General features: G+C 42.9%; 1 protein-coding gene across 2 annotated transcripts in view; it reads right to left on the bottom strand.

The window, feature by feature from the left end:
* Positions 1-1438: 1438 nt before the first annotated feature.
* Positions 1439-21204, bottom strand: part of LOC139812994 (uncharacterized) — a 30458-nt gene continuing 10692 nt past the window's right edge. For both annotated transcript variants that reach the window (XM_071778207.1, XM_071778206.1), the window contains exons 4-6: positions 17996-18657; positions 17326-17602; positions 1439-3800 (exon numbers count right to left, since the gene is read on the bottom strand). In XM_071778207.1, the coding sequence (XP_071634308.1) occupies positions 3544-3800; positions 17326-17602; positions 17996-18657 (1196 nt within the window). In that variant the 3' untranslated portion in view covers positions 1439-3543. The remainder of the gene's footprint in view (positions 3801-17325; positions 17603-17995; positions 18658-21204) is intronic.

The raw sequence follows: 21204 nt of genomic DNA, 5'->3' as shown, positions 1-21204 counted from the left end.
ACTTGCACACCAGCCACCCCGCGCGCGCACCAAAGTGGTGTCACAGAAATTGCGATAGCCGGGAATATTCGCGATTGGTATCTCGCGACGGGGCGTTACCAATAACACGAAGTATTACGATCGTAAAACGGTACTTCGCAAAATTGTTCGGACAATTTTCAACGCCGCGCGCAGATCGTTACGGACGATTTTGTCACTCCAATCCAATTTATTGATTCCTTATTAACTTGAAATAAGTTGATATTTCGTTCATTCATACATAATTTTTGGGATATCAGGCGTATGATGTATAACCGATTAAAATTTTTGCAGAGTATAAATGGATATTTAAAAATGTATTGCTTAGCTTATAACTCTACAAGTATGCATTAAAGCATACTTAGCAAGCGCTTGGATCCATATGACGATGTCTCACGTACGTCCTCGCGCGGCCCGATACTATTTAATAATGAACGGCTCTCTATTACTCAATGGCTATTAGGAAGTACGCGGGAGGGATGGTTTTCGGTTCCACTCGGTTCACGGTGCAATCGGTTAATCACCGCTCTCTCATCCCCCAAAGCCCATACAGCCTGAGACAAGGTTTAAGCGCGCCGACGTAGCCGCGCGCGCCCTTCGGCCCACCCACTGGTCCCCATATCAATTAATCTTACCCAGAATGCAATAACTGTCCAATCTGCTCCCGTGGCTGCGTCACGGTGTCGTGCAGTCTGTGCTGTAATGTCCCTCCACGGTCTCTGTCTCGCTTCTCTATTTATCTTCCTCCTTGCCCTATCTCTCTCGCAGATAAATTTTTCGACGTTTCCCAGTCTTTTCCTTCTCTCTTTTGCCGGCCCTTATATCCTTTATCTCCGCGAGACGTCCCGCACGATTGGTGCAGACGATGGAAGCTGTAAACGAGCTTACGGAAAATCTCACGTCCGCCTCAGCATCACGCTCGTACACCCCCTTGCACGAAATAATGAGCGCGAGAGCAGGAGGGAGAGGAGAGGGGGAAGTTTGGGGAAACTCTCTCTTCAGCAGAAAACATATTGGGCTGTTAAGGGGTTCTTCAGGGTAGTCTGCTTAATTGGCACGGCCGTTTAACCCTGAATTACAGCGAGTGAAGCTGGGAAGATTGTGATCCGGCAGTGCCAGATTCAGCGACCTTGATTAATCGAGCTATCGACTTGGACGGAAAGCGGAGAAGGCCGTCTAAATTAAAACACGTATATACCGTAAACGTATTCGACAATGCGTTTATTTTTTGTTACTTTTTCAATTCCACCGCCGGCGGAATTACTTATCACTAGTTTATAACGTTAATATTTATAATATATTAACGTTATATATTTATAACGTTAATATATTATTTAAAAAATTAATTTTTATGCCAACTTTACAACCATAGCTATACATTGCAATGAAATAAATAATAAGAAACACATCTTTTTCAACAAAAATATATTGAACGGTTAAAGGAGAGAAGAAATTGTTAGACAGAAGAGTTTACAAATGGTAACAGCGTTTATTGTTAATAATAATAATGACAATAATATTAATAGCGAGTCTCTAATTACAATAATTACATAATGATATAATGATACAACAATAAAAATTTCGATAGCGAGAAAAAGGGAAGAATATAATAACTTCTTGATGAGGCAACGGCGAGCGAGCCGCCATTAGTCGGAACGACTCTGCGCCGCACACACACACACATTATGTGCCCTCTCTATTTATAATATTTATAGCTTCGATTTATTTATATGTATATATTTATACGCTTAGACTAGCCGTGATACAATCTACGTGCTATTTACAATTTTTGGTCACAGTTGCAACTTTAGGGGTTGGTGGTCTTAATGCTCTTTTTTTCAACGACAGGTGCGGGAGATATGCAAAATACAAGTACGTTCTCGCCGTACTTTGACACGTTATACGCCATTCGACGATCTCGTGCTATTCGGACGTTATTTACATTTAAAACAAAACATTTTAATGTAATATGAGAAAAACGTATAGGTCTTAAATTATGTATCATTAATTTCTTTTATATTAAAAATGACATAATGTTATTTAGGTAGATTTTCAATTAAAAAACTCATCTTTTAATAGTGAATGCTTCAAAACTACAGATCCAGAATTCTATATTGGAGATCATAGATCTGGTGCAGAACACTGGGCTGGGATTAAAAACTCAGTCTCGGAAACCAGAGCAAGAGAGGAACTTTTTAGATCTAGATGACGTTGGGGACTAACTTAGTCCCGCCCGCCATCATTACTACTACTGCTACTAATAGTGAATGCAATTGTTAATACAAATATATGGCATCTTTATAAAGTTTATGATCTTGTAAAAAATGTCCGATTAACTCGACGGTCGCGCTGCATATCGTGAGAATATCTATGCGATAAGAGAAGTTACAGTAACAAGTAATCGATTTGCAGGTAGCTAGACGATTAAAGTAGAAAGTGTTAATCACCATTTGTAACAAAAACAGTTCGTCAGTCCATTCACTTTTACGCTTACGTATCGTTATGTAATTCATAAATTATCATTTCTCACCGCAAAAGGTTTTCTCCGTCCGAATAAAAATCGCTGAAGGAACCAAACCCCGGCACACACTTCACTTAGGAACGAAACAGATACAACGCTTTTTTTCATGGAATGTCTAGTCGTGACGATTCACCAATTCACTTTCTCCATTTATCCTGAGTATATTCTGCAAGTTGAGAGTCCTTGAATATTTGCGTTAGATCAATCGACGCACGTGAAACAAATGGTCGAATAAATATCAACTTATACAGTCTCCTCGCATTAATATCAAAAGATCAATAAAATCTCGCGATAGAAAAAAAAAATGCTACAGTACCCCCTTTCCGGCAAATTTTATTTCATCCCGAGAGTTTACCCTCGAATTGCACTGTTCCGGTCAAATTCGCATCCGTTATGCGATCTGAATTTACATGAAATTTTGTATCTTTTCAATATAATGCGCAGTTGACTGATATTAACATTTTGCCTTTTAGTAGATTTTTAAATAATATATTTTTAAAATTCAAACAAAGGGCTTGCGAACTAGCTAGATGTTTGTGCTACCGTAATATATTTCGAACAATATATTTAAATAAATTTTTCCCCTTAAAGACTATATGTAATGCAATTCTTTTCGTATTAATATTGCAAATTATATATGTAAATTACACATAAGTGTCTCAAATGACGTTAATTTTTCCTGTTAATTGGGAGGTATATTAAAACCAGAAAACAACACAAAACGGCAAAAGGTTAATATCTTCCAGCCTGCAATCCACCATGATGCAATCTGCAATCGCCTCACTAGCGATTCCATTTATGAGATTAATTTATCGCTCTAGTCTCCGCCATCATCGACAATCACGAAGATCATCGTTCATGATTTCATTTCTCGTAGTTGCATCCTCATCCCGGCCGAACCGCCTGATTCGCGGAAAAGAATCGCTCATCGCGACGATCTCCAATCGTCGTTTCGTATCAGTCATTCCCGGCGCCAGATTATCAACCGCATCCTCGTCGCGGTCTCACTGCATAATCGGCGGATTTCCACTGGGTAGGGTGTTCTGTCCGGGAATCGAACCAATCGGCGGTCGATGTGACGCGTTGATATCGGCGTGCTGGGTCTCGCGGTGCCTCCTCAGATCGACCTTGCGCTGGAAAGCTCGGCCGCAGAGCTCGCAGGCGAACGGCTTGAAACCCGTGTGCTTTCTCGAGTGCGTGATCAGGTTGCTGCTCTGCGAGAACGCCTTGCCGCATACTTGACATTTATGAGGTTTCTCGCCTGCAACAGAAAGGAGACGAAAAGTGTTTAGAGGGAACTAGACTTCCGGTTAATTAAGCTTTCCAATCGATCGACTTCCGGACGTACTATTAACTAGGAGATAAAAAATTATTCAATTATAAATTTTTTACTATCGTCGAAAGTTTCTGTACCGTGCGATAATCGGAAATCGGGAGGAGTATGTCGGGAAGTTTGAACTTAAAAATTTATTTCGCAGTGTTTCATAGTTTTTTAATCCAATGAAATATCTAATAGTTCTTTCGCTAGTGAAATCCTTATTTATGAATGCAGCGTGTCATTCCAGCCGAATTATCTACAAAGATAGTTCATCGTCGAGTATACAATGAACTTAAAAAGGGGAATCGGAAAACTCGAACAGCGCAATCCAGCTTCCCTCTTTCGCCTGTCGCATTCCAGCGAGCATGCACGTTAATCCCAAAGTACCGAAGTGCCGCCAGCTCTATCCCGCCTCGGTCAAGACTCTCCTCAAGGCGAAGAAGATCACGGGGTTGGGGGGAGGGGAGGGAAGGGGTGGAGAGGGGAGGGAGGAAGACGAAGGGTATGGAAGGCTAGCCACCTCGCAAGACGAGTGTAGGTGGCATCAGCGATGCGGGGCACGCCCGGTTAAGATTTCCTCCCAAGCGAGAATCTCAGCCACCCCGGCGGCGAGAAAAGGCAGAGAGAGAGACGGACCGAGAGAAGAGGCGAATAGTGGAAAGGGGTGTCTATGTGCGCGAGCTGTAGGGGTTCGTTGTCTAAGGGGCGAGGAGAGAACCCCCCGGTACGAAGGGTCGCCGCTCGTTTCTCTCATCCTGGCCGCGAGCTCTGATTGGCGGCCGGGGGCGGCTCCAACCCACGTGTTACCATGACTACCGGCGGGATAACCCGGCTGCTGCTGACTGAGGGTGAGAGAGAAAGCTGCCTGCTGAGGGGGTGGCGGCGCGGCGGCACGACGACGATGCGAACTATACGCCGCTGGTGGGCAACAGAGGGCCCGTTAATGGACTCCCCCGTACGTCCGTACGTCTGACCGAGCAACCGGTATACATGTACCGTACACGCTCTCGGCCTCTCGGCATCGGCACACGGCTACCTACACGGGCGGAGGGTGGATCCATAAACAACTCGTTAGCCGAGCCTTCAATCTCGCCCCCGCCGATACGACGTGGCCCGTCGATCGCCCTCCACGATTATACCCCGGCCGCGGCGCGATCTTGATTTTCGGGAAAAAATATCGGCTACCTCTTCCCAGGGATTTCTCGGGGTTGGACGTGATGACCCATATTCACGGAAGTGCGGTATCTCTCCCGAAATTCGAGAATTCAATGCGAAGTGCCCCGCGAACATCGACCCGGGGAGGTTTAATTTAGAATGCGCATATTAGTTACCTTGCTCGATGCGATGTCTTACAGTTTGATACCTGATAAGTCTGACATTTGTACTTTGCTGCGCTGAAATTAGCAAATTAGCACTTTGAGCTTAATAACGTTTCTCTGTTCTAGATGTTCTCTATTAACACTTCCTGATATTTAATTTTTTTTCCAAAATAAATGATTCTATATTGTTAAGCTTTAATTTTAGAATCAAATATAAAAGAGATATTGCAGAAAATATAGTAATTAAATACGGGTTTCGACCCGTATTATCGGACGTATTATTCTTCCACCTTATCAACGTTTACATATCGCGCACGAGGCATTACGCAGTCATTTTATGCGAACATCAGTCGCATAGTTACGCTGCCCTTCGGATCAAGATTCACGCGCGGATTCAGAGTTAAGGACGCGCTTTTGCGGAGGGTGTACCGTAGGAATCCGACGAGTCTGCCGCTCGATGAAATTCCTCGGAGTTCTACGTGAACCCCGTGAGAGGGTGAGACGAAACGGATAGAATTTTCGCGGAGTTAAGCACCGATGGAAGCCAGGGAACGGGGGTGGAAGTGCAGGGCGGCCGTTTGAAATTTATGAGCTCGTAAAATCAAGAGCCCGTCCGAGCGCTCGCAACCGAGGTTGCCCGTTTCGCGTCTATATCGCAACGGCTTTGCCATGGTTACGGAATATCGTTTCTGCCGGGCAAACGGCCATCCGAAAATCCAAAATCCCTCGCACTCGGGACTACAAACCCTTCTCATTTGACTGACTAATAAATGGATCTCAAAATTCGTTTTCTGCATACTTAGACTGATATAAACTAAATAAAAAATAAAATTCTATCTTACAATTAGATATTCAGAACTGACAAAAGTAATTTTATTGAATCTCCCTTCCCCCCTCTCTCTCTCTCTTTCTCTTTCTAAAAAAGATATCGATTCCAAAGATTAAATGTCAGTACGATGAAATTCCAAACTTTGAATTTCAGACTTTGAGAAATGCAGTATATATTTATAACGTAGTTCTTTATATTACTTACCCTGTATATAAGTTATTATATAATATATATTAACCTCACGATAGTCATGTTTTATTCAGTACGCTCTACGCAATTTACTATCTAGAGATAATGTCACTATTTTTATTTTCTTATGTTGTTGATGTAGCTAGCGCGAACCGCGGCATTTTTTAAGCTGAGGATATTAAATTCAGCGGTTCATATGCGGAAGAAAGAGGATGGCACTTTAAAATATCATTTTCTTGAGAAAACGAAGGATTAAGGGGACGGGAGTAAGAAGGGGCGGAGAAGGGGGGAGTGGAGAATAATGTGTAGAAATGAAACGTCGGGTCTACTGGGATTCTCGTTTCTCAGAAACAAAGTAAAGAAGAAAAAGACAGGGCAGAAAGAAAAGGAGCCGCCGGAAATTTACGCGCTCATAAAAATCAAGAGCCGTCGGAACTCACTTGGATCCGTCGAGTTTATTCTTTCGGTGGAATTGTCTGTGTCAAAATAACCGCGTTAATAAATTCGTTGAAAGCAATGAGTTATCAGGACGAAGTGTTAGCCGCATTGCAATATAATAAATATTGCGATTCTTCGCTGTGTGGATAGCATTACTGATTATATTGACTAATCGAGGCGATCGATCTATTCTCGATAAACATTTCTATTAAACCTTGTATAAATTATTTGTTTACGTTACTTATGGATATCAATATTCTCTTGCAAAGGCAAGACAATGCAGCTTCAAGAACGTGACCGGAACGGTGATCGATGATCAATAATACTACGAGTATGAACGGAAAATTCCAACTATGAGCGAAAGAATTTTCAAAAGGAGAAAAATAAAGAATATGAAATATGGCACATGCAGAACGTACGTGATCTTATGTGTTCGTGAAAGAAATATCGAAATGCTATTCAATTCTTCAAATGACATAAAAGGACTTCAGCTTTAATACATTCGTAATCGATTTTAAAATATTATTGCAAATTTTATAACAAAATCTTATAACAAATTACTCGAGTTTATTCGTAAACAAGAAAAGAAATGATATGATATTGCGTTTATTTAAATCATATAGAAAAAAAACTTTATCGAAAAACCAAATAAACTGAAAAATGAAATAATTTAATTTAGAGCTAAAATTATATACGTATATAATTATTTACTATATTATCAGTTCTTTTTTTAATGTAATATTTGCTAAGAAATTTCTGTAAATTGCGATAATTTAGCTCTCACAATTCCTAGTATACGTGATACAATCTCAACGATTAAAAACCATAAATTATAGAAGCGGATTCATTGAGAACAGAGGAATTTTCGAAGAGGAGGTATAAGCTGACGGGGAGGGAAAAAAAGTCGAGCGTCTCTCGGAATTTACGTGCTCGTAAAAATCAAGCACCGTCGGAGCGCGCCTTATCCGTCCTTATCCCTTATGCGGGCAAAGCACCGGGGTTTCGATCTAAATGCACACGGGGTGCATTCAGTGCACCGCAGCATGCGCATGTATACCTTCCGCGGCTTCGAGAAGTGGCGAGATCAAAGATTTAACCGGCGGCGGCAGTTGAGATTCGACGCTCGCGAATTTTTAAAACAGCGTAGGAGAAACGGACGAAGTCGGTTGGTTCTGAAGACGGGTGAGATTCGAGGCTGAGAACCCCTGAGGTTTAAGACGCCATTACACCCCTCAGGGCTGTCGACCGACGCCCCTAAAACTATATTAAACTCCCGGAAATCTTGTGCGCGAGAGGGTACTCCGTCTCCCGCTAATTCTCCCGTCCCATCGCTCGCGCGTCCTTTACGCGAGTGCCGCAAGTTCGAATGTACCCTTCGCGCATCCTCGCGAGGACTCAACAAGAAACCGAGCATTTTGTGTTCGACTTGTGCTCGACGAAGGTGCCATTGTAACAATTTTGCTTACTCAAGGATATCTCAATTCAGCAACCTGAATTTATACATTTAAGCGTTTTGTACATTCGTTAAAAGTTATTGATTCAATTAGCCATTCTCCATGCATTGATATTTATGTTTTTATTATAATATCGTCTAGAGAAGCTGTGTTTTAATAAAATAAATTACATAGGATATATTCCAGCATTTTTCCTTAATTTTCAACCTTTAATCAGTATAAAAATAATGATAAAATCATGAAAAAAACAAGATATTTTTATATTAGATACATCTTTAAATCTTTAAAAAATTCATTAAATTTAAGCAGAATCTCATGTATGTACTTTTCCGAAATATTATGTCCCCAATATCGGAGATTAGATGCAATAAAAATAAATTTTCAAATATTGGTTAGTTAGCCCAACATTGTGATTTCAACATTTTAATTATGGTATGTTTTTATATTTAAAAAAAGAAGAGTGAACGCGGTCCGCACAGGAGTGATAAGGAGCAAACGGAAAAGACGAAACTTGAAGTAGAAAAAGAAAAACAGAGGAAAAGAACGATGGCAAGAGGAATAGGGGAAGGAGGAAGATACTGGTATGTAGAAGGTGAACCGGACGCTGGCCGAGGCATTGATTTCTTCTCGTCTTCTTCGACCACGTTCCGAGCCTCTTGGGGCGTCTCTGCCCTCTAACTGAAATCCTCGCGCGAGACGGGAGGAGGGTGGAATCGAAGAAGAGCGCCACATCTCATATTTCATATCGAGGACAGCATGGATTTTCTTCCGTATCTTCAAAGCTCGCGCAAGGATTACCTGAGGATATCAATCAGACCGTTGCTTCTGCGGCACAGCGTTCGTTTCACCGACGGACCGGTGAGTAAAAAATATTGAAGAGATATGATTGGAGAACCGACGGAAATTACTGTATTCCTGATATATTTTGTTAAAGCGATATTGTGTCCAGCTTTTTATGTCACACTTAGAGAAAGCAAATTCTTCCCTTTTAAAATATCAGATTTTTTACACGCTTAAAGTATAAAATGTCTAAAACACGAAATACGAAAATACGTGAAAAGTCTAACAAAGAAAAATAAAATTTCTAATTAATAAGAATTATGGAAATTATATTAATAGTGTAATACTTTTATTTTAAAATTATGTATAAAATAGACTAAGAAAAGTTATAGTCATTTTATAACTATTAATGAGATATTATATATAAATATTGTTCTATTATTTCATTGTTATTTTGTCATCGAATTAAATCGATGTATGCCACTGGCCGACATAGTAGTATACATTTTTTGATGAAGCTATATCTAGCGGAAAACGAAACTAGAAAAATCTATTTTTGGCGAGCTCCCAATTTGGGATATATTTTGTCGTCACGTGAAGTACAAAATAAAAAACGCAAACACCAATACGCCCTTGTTCGGTGTATACGGATATACCGATTTACAAGCGGCCGTTACTAGTCTCCAATTTCGCACTGAGTCACGTTTGTGTTTACCAGTTTACGCCCACGTCAGCCATGATTTTACGCCCCATCCCGGCGAAACACGGGAATCCCTCAGTGGAAAGATAGGTGAAACGATCGATCGCAAAAAGATGTCGATTACAACCAATCCCAACGTGTGCACCGATTTATAAATAAAAAATCTCTGAGTACGTACCTACATATAATAAATCTAGTTTTCCGGATTAATTTATAATATCTGAAAAAGGTAAAAGAACTTCGGGACTCGGGAGTATCACAATACTTTCGACAACATTTTCTCTATATACGGTCAATAATTAAAAAATATAATTACAATTTGGAAATTTCCCGGATCCCGCTTGCCTCTTAAGGCAACATGTCTATGTGGACAATATATCCAGCAAATGTAAAACGCGAGACGTTTAAGCATGTGCTTCCATAACGTTTAGCAACCCTCTCTCGGAAAAATGATTACCGCTATCCATTTACACCCGTGAAATAATAAATAACATGGGTATAACCTACCAATGGATTTGTCCGTACTTTTGGATTGAATTGCTTTTGTATTTCAAGTGTCTTTCGAACGAGTAAACTAAACTCATCAGAATTAGTTGCGATTAGATGTTTGATATTGAACAATATTCACATAATTGATACCCATAATAAATAAAAATAAGACTAATCCGTTTTATAAAAGCACAACGCATATTTAGATAAATTAATTAAAATATAATTATATGTAATTGAAAGTCGTGAAATTTGTTATTACATAATTTAATCACAAATCGGGTGGCGAATAGCTTTCTGTATCGAACAATAATTTTGGCAGAGACGATCGGGGACCGGGAATCAAGGGAAGGAAGAAGGAAACATGATACCAAGGACTAAGTCCGTTAGCTCCTTAGTGCTTTCGGGTATACCGCAGGGATCCGCGGTAATAATCCCGTACGATCATGGCGGATGTATGGCTATTAAATTATTAGCGCGTCGATCAACATTAGGAATCGTGACAAATCCGATCTATGCCATCCGCACTAAGGCTTCTCTTACTACATCGCTCATGTGCGCGCAGCTTAATTGCCAATTGTGTTTCGAAATGGCTTCGTCTTTATCCTTAGTGCGCTCCTCCTCTTCGTCTCTACGTGGTTATTAATAAATGACCCACTGATACGAAAGCAATTGTTTCAACTGCTATAAACTGATAGCGATGTCAGAGGAAGTACTAGTTGGCGCAACAACGTTTGAAATTCGTCGGAAGGATTAAAGCTAAGCTCGAAAAATGGAAAGCGTCTAGTAATTTTAAAATAACAAAAGCCCACGTTTTGTCTTAGATTTTTTTTCTTTAAATATTTCCAAAATGTTCAATTTTAGAAATCATCTAAATAACAAAGAGCTTAGAACCGTGACAGGATGTTCGTGTCGCTAATAATATATCGGTTTGAATTTTCAATACTTGAATTTTCGGTCTTAAAACAGAGTTCTAATTTTTCTGGAACAGTAAATCCACATACTTAAATCGATATCGGTTTAACTAATCGATGCTAATCAGCATCCTTTATAATTGTTCAATTTTAATCCGGTTCTCCCATCATTTCCATTCGGACATTCCTACAGCGCGAGACCACAAACGCCACTTTGATGCCAATGACGCGGCTAAATTCACATAACTCTAAAATACAATGCAGCCGATATATCCGGGATAACGTTAAAACAAATTGATTGCATCGACTGCGTCCATTGCCGCAACCAGCTCGCGACAACAGCCCTCACAATAAATAACAATAACTAACGACCGAGTCTCCCTGATCGCCGGTGAACATCACACTCGCCCCTTTCCCCTCTCTGTACACGGTATATCAAACCCATCCCGGCTCGTATGCATGCGGCCTCAAGTGTCAGTGACGAGCCGAGAGAGAAAGAGAGAGAGAGAGACAGAGTTGGGGGTGCACAGACGCGCCGATGCTGCTGCGCGCTCCGGGTGCAGTTAATTTCAACCATCCGCGCACCGGGCGCCGGGGTTGTTCGAGTGGGTGGTTACGCGGATAGGCCGAGGAGTGAAAAAGGGGGTGGCGACGGGGTTTCGAGGGGGTTAGAGTCGGGGGGGAGAGGGTGCGGACGGTGCTAGAGCGGCGAGATATATACCGGATGGTAAAAGGGAGGTGAGGTGGAGCACGGAAGTGGCGAACGAGAGGCAGGATAGCAAGAGCGGACTAGGGGGACAAGGGGGCGGCGGGGGGGTTGACGTGCTCCCGGCATGTCGATATCCCTGGAAATTTAATCATGCCGTTCCACTATGAACATCGCGCGCCGCGCCACTCGACGAGCGCTATATGGATGACGCCTCGGTCCCGTGGAACGTTATACCGGCGAATTTGCATGTTTAATGTGGTATCGGTTGCTTGCGCGCCGCGCCCGCCGCTCGTTCTCTCACCGGCGCGACATTAAATATAGCGCTCCTCCGCTCGCCGACGTCAGCACCTCATCCAAGGGGCGCGCTCTTATCGTTCCTGATGACGGGGTCCTTGTCATTGGTAAATCTTACGCCGGTCTCTAGGGATAGCGTACTCGCGAGCACGCTGTGATCAAAGATAGCGGGTTATCATCGTTTAAGATTATCATTATTTCACTAATCGAATTTTAATAGTATAAGTACAACCAAAATATCACGGATATGTTTAGTCCATTAATCAAGCTAATTATTTAATCTCTTTGAAGTTAACTATTTAACTTTCACACGCCTATGAGACTTTATTACTCGGTAATTTTTATTTCAAACGTGCCCTGTTCCTCCAAATCAAAAAAGGCGACCACACCCAGCGATAAGAGGCCCGAACATTGTCCTACGTAATAGTATCCAATTAACCCGCACCCCAATCCGGAAGACATTCTTTAAGAATCGCAAACAACGATACAATCGCGCGATTAACACAACTACACTGACTACACAGCCGCTTTTACGTGTCGGCTCCTACGTGCCGTGTAAACACGCTTTTTACCGCGTGTGGTCCGAATATTCTGGGACAGGGCGGTACGTCGTCGTCGCTAACGAGCCGTAAAGACGGAAGAGGGACGAGCAGGGGCCGGGCCGAGGCCCCTCGCGCAACGGGGCGCTGAGAGGAGAGGGGCAAACGGTCCTCCGACCATGTCGCAAAGTTTAAACAGCTTAGAGGGATGTTGCGGCGCCCCGATGCTTAGGGCGCCAAGTCAGCCGGAAACCTCTAATAGCCCCCGTCTGTCTGCGCGGAAAGGAGAAAGGAGAACGAGAAAGAGAGGGAAGGGGGAACGTGTCGTAGTCGGGGGGATGGAGTCCGCAGGCATACGCCGTGTACGCGGCCGCAAAGGTGCTCGTACAGGTTGTATCTCCGCGAGTATACGATAACCGCACCCTCGAGGCGAGCCCGAGGGAAACGCCGTTCGACCAGGTATCCGCATACAGCCGCAACTGAATTCATAATTCGAGAGGGGGCGAGGACAGGGCGCGCTCGTGCCTGAGCCTGGGGTAATTATTAATCGCGTTGCGAACACACGGTGTGCCGGTGTGCGCATGTGTGTTTGTTTAAAAATACGTGGCTATTTTAATCCAGCAATATTTCCCGAGTGTTTCTCTTCCACGGAACAATTCTGCACAAATAATCACGCGCGACGACGTTTCCGGGAAGGATAATAATAAACGTGTAAAACTAAGTATTGAGACAGTTAATTTGAAAGCTTTCGCGAGCGAAGCCAAGCAAAATTAGTATATCACAGAAGACAGATGTGATGAAATCATGGAGTTTGCAATGATAATAGAATATTAGAGAAGTAATGCGCGCTTCGGAGTCACATGTAGATTTAACTTTCCCGAGTTCGGTCATTAGCCAAAGATTGCAATCATTAGTACGTAGATGCATAATGCATAAAAGCCAGGATTTCAACGCTATGTTTACATGTAACCAGGCATGGTAAAGTAATGGATGACCTCGACGATTTCAATTAATCATCCCAGTTATTGCGACTGTTCTAATGGATATCGTATTACGGAGTCTTTTACGAGGCTTTAATTTCCTCCGCGGATAACGAATACGGATATTGTTTGATGTGTATGACGCATATTAGATGTATGTATGTTTCTCTGAAGGCGTATGACGCTAAACGAACTTTATTATCTATTGGAAAATTTCATTTTTAAAAATCATACATATATTACCGAATAAAATACGTTTCTTCGGATTACCTAACAATAAATCAATTGCGTGAAATTTTAGATGAATAATGCGAATTGCAAGCGATCGTATTGAGAACAATTAATCGTCGGAAAAAAAATCGCCCATTCGCAACAGACGTCTCAAATGTGTCGCCGAACATTCGGCCGAAATAAAAACATTCAATGAAAAGATGAAAAAAGTACACAGAATGCACTCATTCTTCCCTTTTTTCCCTTTGCTGCTCGGCCCATCGACTTTACTTTATACCAACAGCGGACAGGTTGTGTTTATTGTGAAAACAGGGTACGATCACGCGTGTGTAGATAAGACCAGATACACACTGCGAGTTGATCATCCTGATGACAGAGGGTCGATGATTTCGATAATGTTCTTCTGCAATCACACGTCGGCGCCGAGAGCCGCCGGGGATCGTTAATTTTACATTTGAAATGCTGAGAATAACATAGCTTTAAGAAACACGCACGGTTAACCGATTAATTAAATACCAAACGCACTGAATTTTTTATGATTATTGTCTGTACTGGAAATTAATGTATTTAAAATTATTTCGGAAAGACATGCATTATTTTTTTTTAAAGAAATTCAACAGCAGCAATCAATTCTGACGTAACGTGTTTCATGAACTATCACGAATCGTCATTGTACTCATCAGACCGGACAACATCGCACGCAGCTGATGCTATCAAAACTCGCGACCTGCCAAACCAACCCGCGCAGTCCTGAAAATATTCGCCGCCCTTCCCAAAGACATTCTGCCAGTGTTTTCTCATCGAAGAGAGACTCGTGGCCACTTGCCAGTCTGTCACTTCGCTCGTCAACCCCTTGCAACGACCGTGCACTTGACTCGTCGCACCTCCCCCCTCCGTCACGTCCCACCGCTACTCCCCCCGAAAACGTTCGCCTAACTGCGAAGGTAACGCGAAGTAACGCTCCGGTCCCTCGTAGCCTATTCCGAGTTGCCGGCTCGCGCACGAACAATATTTGCAGAGCTCTTATTCTCAACCCCCGTGAGCGGCGGCGCTTCGACCCCCGTTCGCCCGAACCACCCGTTTCTCTTTCCACCCCTCGTGTGCACCAGCAACCACCTACCTACCTACCTAATAATGATTTTACGTTACGCCACGCCGTTCCCCGGGGAATCCGACGGTGCCGCACCCTTATTGCACATGGCCCGTGCCTCGGTACATGGGGTACGTAGGCGGCCGAAGGGGGGGAAGAGGAGGTTGGAAAGAGAAAGAGGGCTGATTATCATTAGCAGCGGAGTCCCAGAACACCCTCGTTGCTGCCTGACGCACGTACGCACGCAGCCGGCGCGCCGCTGCTCGAGGTCGTGGGAGCAACGAGATTTGTTCGTGCGTATGATAAAAAAGAGAGAGGGAGATGGAGAGATCGCATCAAAGCGAAAACAGTCAAATCAATCTAGTAAGCGTATGTACGAGCTACTAGAAGCGCGTATCTTATCAGAGAAATAACGAAACAAACGAGCTAGATTTGTATTTTATTTTCTAATAAATTTTATGACAAAATAATGCCCTTCGGAAAATTAAATATTTCAAATATAGTATAAACAAATATTAAAATAAAGACTAATTTAGTAAATTTAGCCTTCGGTAACACATGCGTCATGTAAAAATTCGATAAAAAAATTGGTTCTAAACTTTCAAATCACGTAGAGCGTATCGAAAGTATCTTTATTGAGTAAAGAAGGTTAAAAAAGAAGAACGTGAAGCAGGTCCCCTTTTACCGTCGAAGAAAGAGCTGTCCCCCGAGAGCGAAAGATTCCTACGGAGAAAGGACTCGGACTTATCCTCCGTTTCACGACGCAATTGCCGCGACCGTGAACGTCATTGGTCGGCGCTTTCACGGCGCCTCTGAATTTTTCATTTCTCCTAAATAATGAATTAAATGTTTCATGGCGACCCTCCGCACGGGACGCAGCGGTGCGTATAGGTGGACACAACCGCGCAGCAACACGAGGATCCGTGGATGATCCCGCAGGTTGTTGAGAAAAGTCCTCCGGAAGTGACCATCGCTTTGTATCTTGCTACGTTGAGTCCTTCGACCGGGTTTCGGGGGGCCGTAGAATGAGGGGCGGAGGGCATTGGAATGACGGCAGGATGGAGTGGCGTGGGGGAGGACAAGGTGATAATTTGATAAGACATCGGGAGGGGTTGCTATGGAGACGATACAAAACCCAGAGCCTCGACTGAGGCAGGAGCCCTCCAGCAGGCGGCCTTCTCTCCTTCGTTCGCTCTCTGTTTCTCTCTCTCTCTCTCTCTCTCTCTCTCTCTCTCTTTCTCCATCCCCGAGAAACCTACTCCTTCAAGACTCCGTTCCATCAACCGGGAGACACCGAAGTGTCAAGTGTCCTGCCGCCACCACCGCTTTGCGACTCCCTCAACTTTTTTGCTCCGGCCTCCCCAGTCGCACGTAGGACTTCGACGCGTCCGACATTGATGCGTATGTCGAAGATAAACACGCATACAAAGATACGAAAAAAAAGACAAAGGCTGCTACGAGGATTGCATCTATATCATTGATGATAATTTGAAGTGCTCTTTGGATGCAAATGACATTTTAACAAGATCACTCTCTTCCTTCCCTCAATGCGAATCTAAATATAAATAATCTATTTCTCAAATAGTAGTTCTCTCAAATATAGAAATTATTATAAATGCCCAAGAAAAATATAATTAGTAGCATGATTTTTGCTGCTTTAATTGAAATCGAACGAATACTTTTGTCATTCTAGATACAATCAGCAGTAGAAATATCCACTTCGTAAAATAAGATTACCCGCTTGTGTGTCTTGCACAGACTCCACGTTACGTCACGGCAAAGTTCCATTCCAAGATTAGGGAGGCCATGATACCACCCCGAAATCGTGGGAGCAAGGAACGTGAACGTTAAATACAGAAGAGACGGGGGGTGACCCCCGAAAGAGACATTACGATTATTACCGAGCGAAACTCGCAATGTGGGACTCGGCATCCCTGAAATGCATTGGCCACATGTGCTATATTCAACTGGATCCTCTCACAAGGACTCGGTCCAGACGGTTTGCTGCATTATTTATCGCACGAACTTGCCGGACTAATTGATCCCTTACGTTCCCCTCGATAACGATACCCATCGGAATCACGAGCGCGATTTTCGTATAACATACGCGAAAGTTAGCGAGCTGTCCAAAGATGGGATAATTGCGTTCCAAGTGAATTCAATTCGAGAGTAATTTTAGCATTTTCGTCCGATTGGACAAAGCGATGTAAGAATACCGGATTAGAAATATAGTTTATGAACATATTTGTGTATGCGGAACTCTAGTAAATGAAATTATTAGCTTTAATAGAAATTCATAAATTTACGTTGAAATCGTTTATAAAATCAAAGTCGACAGTAACGCAATACTTCCATAAAATATATTTTACCGGTATAATAGCTAATGATTTATATAATAGATATTAATGCACTAATTTTCAGTTTAAATATTTTCTACAGCTACATGAGACAGATGTGGTTTGTTATCGGAAGAAATCGTTAAATGAGAAATCGATTATTTGTAGATTACTTACCGGTGTGTATATAAGTGTGCTTCTTCATGTCGCTCTTTTGGTGGAATCGCTTGCCGCAGAATTGGCAAGGATACGGTCTCGTGTCCGAGTGTATTAGAAGGTGAGTGCTGAGCGTGCTGGATCTCTTGAAGGCTTTACCGCATTGCTTGCACTCGAACACTTTCTCCGCGGAATGCACAGCCCTGTGCTGCGTGAGACTGATTTCGTGGCCGAAGGTTTTGTTGCACAACTCGCAGGCGAATGGCCGTTTACCGTTGTGTGACCGCCTCGCGTGAACCTGCGCAAATCAATATCTTGCTATTTCAAGATAATCCGATGTACGAAATTCAAAACAATCTGCGGCACGACAGATAAGTGTCTCATTGATAAAAAAAATTACATGCGTCAAACTTAAAATTATTTTTTCATGAGTACGTGCGAGATAACTTTTCTAAGTATAATATGCACGTATTTAAAATAATACAAAGAATTATTTTACGACTCTAACGCGGATGTAACAATAAAGAGACGTTATTTTGATTAAAATTATTGCAACATAAAAATTAATTATTGTGACGATCAAGTTGTCGGAACGAACACGGATGAGAACGTCAGCGCCAGCAGCAAATCAGAAATGAATCAAAACAACTAAATCCGGAAAAAAGTATACGCGTCGACCGCGCATATGTACCTCGAGCCCATGCGGCGTGCTGAACATCTTGTCGCACTTGACGCAGCTGTAGACGTCGCCGAGCGGATGAGGATGGTGTAACCCGTGCGCCGTGTGGGTCGAGTGTAGCCCCGGGTGAGCCGGATGAACGCCGCGCAACAACGGGTGCAAGTGCGGCGGCAGAAGATGATGCGGCAGCAATTGGGGGTGCAGGTACGAGAGAGGGTGATGCGGATGGGGCGGCAGGAGGCCGCCCTGAAGGTGCAACGGCGGGTACAGGATCGACGAGCCGGGCGGCGGCGGATGGGCGCCCATGGAGGCGGATTCTCGATGCGGCGACGCGTTCTGCAGGTGTGCGGATGGTGGGTCCGGCCTGAGGAGCGCCGACACGCTGAAACTGTCGCCGGATTTCTTCGGCGGATGCGATACGGGCGACGTCGCGACGCTGACTGGCGACGGCGACGGCGTTGACGACGATCGCGGCGGGCTCGAGGTGCCTTCGTGATCGTCCTCGTCGCCGACCTCCTCGACGTCCACGTCGACCTCCTCCTCACCGACGTCGACGTCCACTTCGGCATCCCGGCGCTCGGGCGGAGGGGAGTCCGGGCAAGGAGACTGGGACGGCGAGGGACTCCTCGTCGCCGGCGAACCCACCAGACGACCGACTCCGAAAGATAGCCGTTCTGCAATATATCATTCAATATGATAATTAAATTTCATATCGCATTTGATTATTCCTAATTGGGTAGATGATCGATTTTTATCGATCATATTTTTATCATAAGTCAAAAAATTCAAGTTCAAAACCGTTGACCGTGCAAAAAGAAATCGCGGTGATCATCTTGCATAGATTTTGCACCACCAAGCAGATAGACATTTCGTAATCGATAAACCAGAGTTTATATACACCAGTCACAAGAGCATGATGGCCAATGATTGGCTGGAACAGCGGCTACGTCACGTATGAGAGTACGCTAGGTGCTGAGGAATCCGAAAAAGGAAGGCCACGGATAAATACAGTTTCTTCTGGCAAGAGGACCCGGCCGGAATGAGATTTGAGTCACGTACTGGGCCTTTTTTTCCTAGCGTGCTGGCGCGAGGGTGTTTAAGGGACGGACAGGGCACGAGAGGTCGTGACAAGGTCTCATGTTGCGCTAACGAGGTATCGCGAGGAGAGAGCCGAATAGTGAGGTGCCGAGAGCGAAATGTATTTCCGCGACGTTTTCGTGTGAAGCAGTGTCCTTAATGAAATCCCTCGCGCCACCCTTTCATCGGAATATTTCATCCGACGCAGTGCCATAAGTCGTGATTAACTCTCGTGTGACGGCGTGAAAAGGAATCATCCTTGTGTGTGATAAGAAAATATTTTATGGCTAATAGAAATTTCAATATTCTAACTGCACTTTTGTGTAATATATTATAGTTGTGAAATAGTACAAAAATCTATTATGCGTTAATGTCCTTTTGTTAATGATTAATGTGATTATCTATATTTATTTTTATTAGATAATATGTCACGTAATTACGGCTCTAATATCCCATGGCTGGTTAATATACAACGAGGAGATTAAACTTTTATCATTATTGAAATATTAAATTAATATTTTCACGATGACAGTTGCAAATTACATATCGGATCGCAATTTCGGTATCGCTTGTCAATCGGAATTTACTGTATTCTCTGATTATCAAATCGATGATTTCCGACGCAGCTTTGATTTGTACGTCGCGTCATTTTATCTGTTGACTGCCTCAAACAAAATATGATTCAATCGTGAATTTTGATGTATTTGTTCGATTAAACGTGCAGCATGTATTTATTTTGTTATTATCATTTAACGAGTATTTTCGGAGAAATCTAGATTTGATTTCAAGATATGATTAACGCGGAGATGGGCAAATTCATTTATTGCATTGTTTTGGGTAATCATTTATATATTTCAAATATCCTCGAAAAATATCATCGTTGCACTGTAAATTAAATAGTTACAATCAATGTTGATAAATTTCTAACGATTAAAAGTAGATTGCAGTAACAAAATCATATAAATAATTTCAAATATGTTTTCTAAAACTAATAAAGAAGAAATGGATTTGCTTGTAAAATCCTTGCTTCAAATAGAAAAAGACAATGCGGAGAGATTCTAACGTCAAAACCGTTACAATTTGAGGTTTAATTATGTCCAGAAACTATGCGCGGCTTGTCTAATAATCAGAGTTCGCTTCGACCGTCGTGATTTACGGCATCGGATGAATCGGAAATCGGGCACGCGTATACGTGTACATCGCGTCTCGCCACGCGAGAAAGAAGGGCGGACCTCGAATCTATCTTGCAGCCCCCCTTTTGATCGCCCGGCAATTTCGGACCACTCATATTGCGCCTCTCGCACACACCCGGTATATTATATTTATAATCCGTGCGCGCGACACGCGGTCACGTGCCGGGCCTGTATGATGCACCGCGGTGTCGGCTAATCGCATTTAAAGCTCTCCGCGAGCCCCGTCGTTGGGGTCGATTATTATCATGTCTCCTGGTGGCTTTGCAATCGAATCAAAATACGACTCGAGTCAGAGTGGCCTAATGTAATGAGAAACGCGCCTCGCGCGCCTGCGGGGATCTGTCCGAGGAGACAGATAGGTACTTTATTGCACACCGGTCAAAAGGCACAAAGGAAAAACGCAAAAAAGAGCTAATGAAATTGCTAATATTACATCCGAATTTTTTTTCCTGCTTCTACGACGACCACAACGACATATATTCGAAGCAACACGTTATCCTAAATTTAGAAATTATACATTTGCATGATTACTTGTGTATTATTTGATTAACATGACTGAACTGATCAAATTAAAAGCTTCTCAATTTTGGAAATAAATTTAACAAATCGTGGACTGATAAATTTCAAACACATGTTAATAGCAAATATTTTTGTTAATTCCTAATTAAAACGTTCTCAGAGAGATACGCTGCGTGAATTTAATCTTAAGTGGATAATTTAATATTGTGGACGCTAAATATAGATACTTTGAAGAAAAATAAAGTCAACTAGAAACTTGAATTTTGTGACAATTGAACGAAAACAATTCTATTTCGTCGCTCGCGCTTCATTGTCAGAAAGGTATAGCAGAAAAGCGAGACGAGAATGAGCAAAAAAAAGGAGGAAGTTCGGACAGATGTGTCCCGCGGCACGATAGGAAGAACTGCTTACGCAAATGCTGCGTCTGGGTCG

Source organism: Temnothorax longispinosus, chromosome 5, assembly GCF_030848805.1.
Source record: "Temnothorax longispinosus isolate EJ_2023e chromosome 5, Tlon_JGU_v1, whole genome shotgun sequence".
In the NCBI taxonomy this organism is placed as follows: Eukaryota; Metazoa; Arthropoda; class Insecta; order Hymenoptera; family Formicidae; genus Temnothorax; species Temnothorax longispinosus.
Note: the sequence above shows the minus strand (reverse complement) of the source record. Positions and strands in the feature narration are given on the sequence as shown.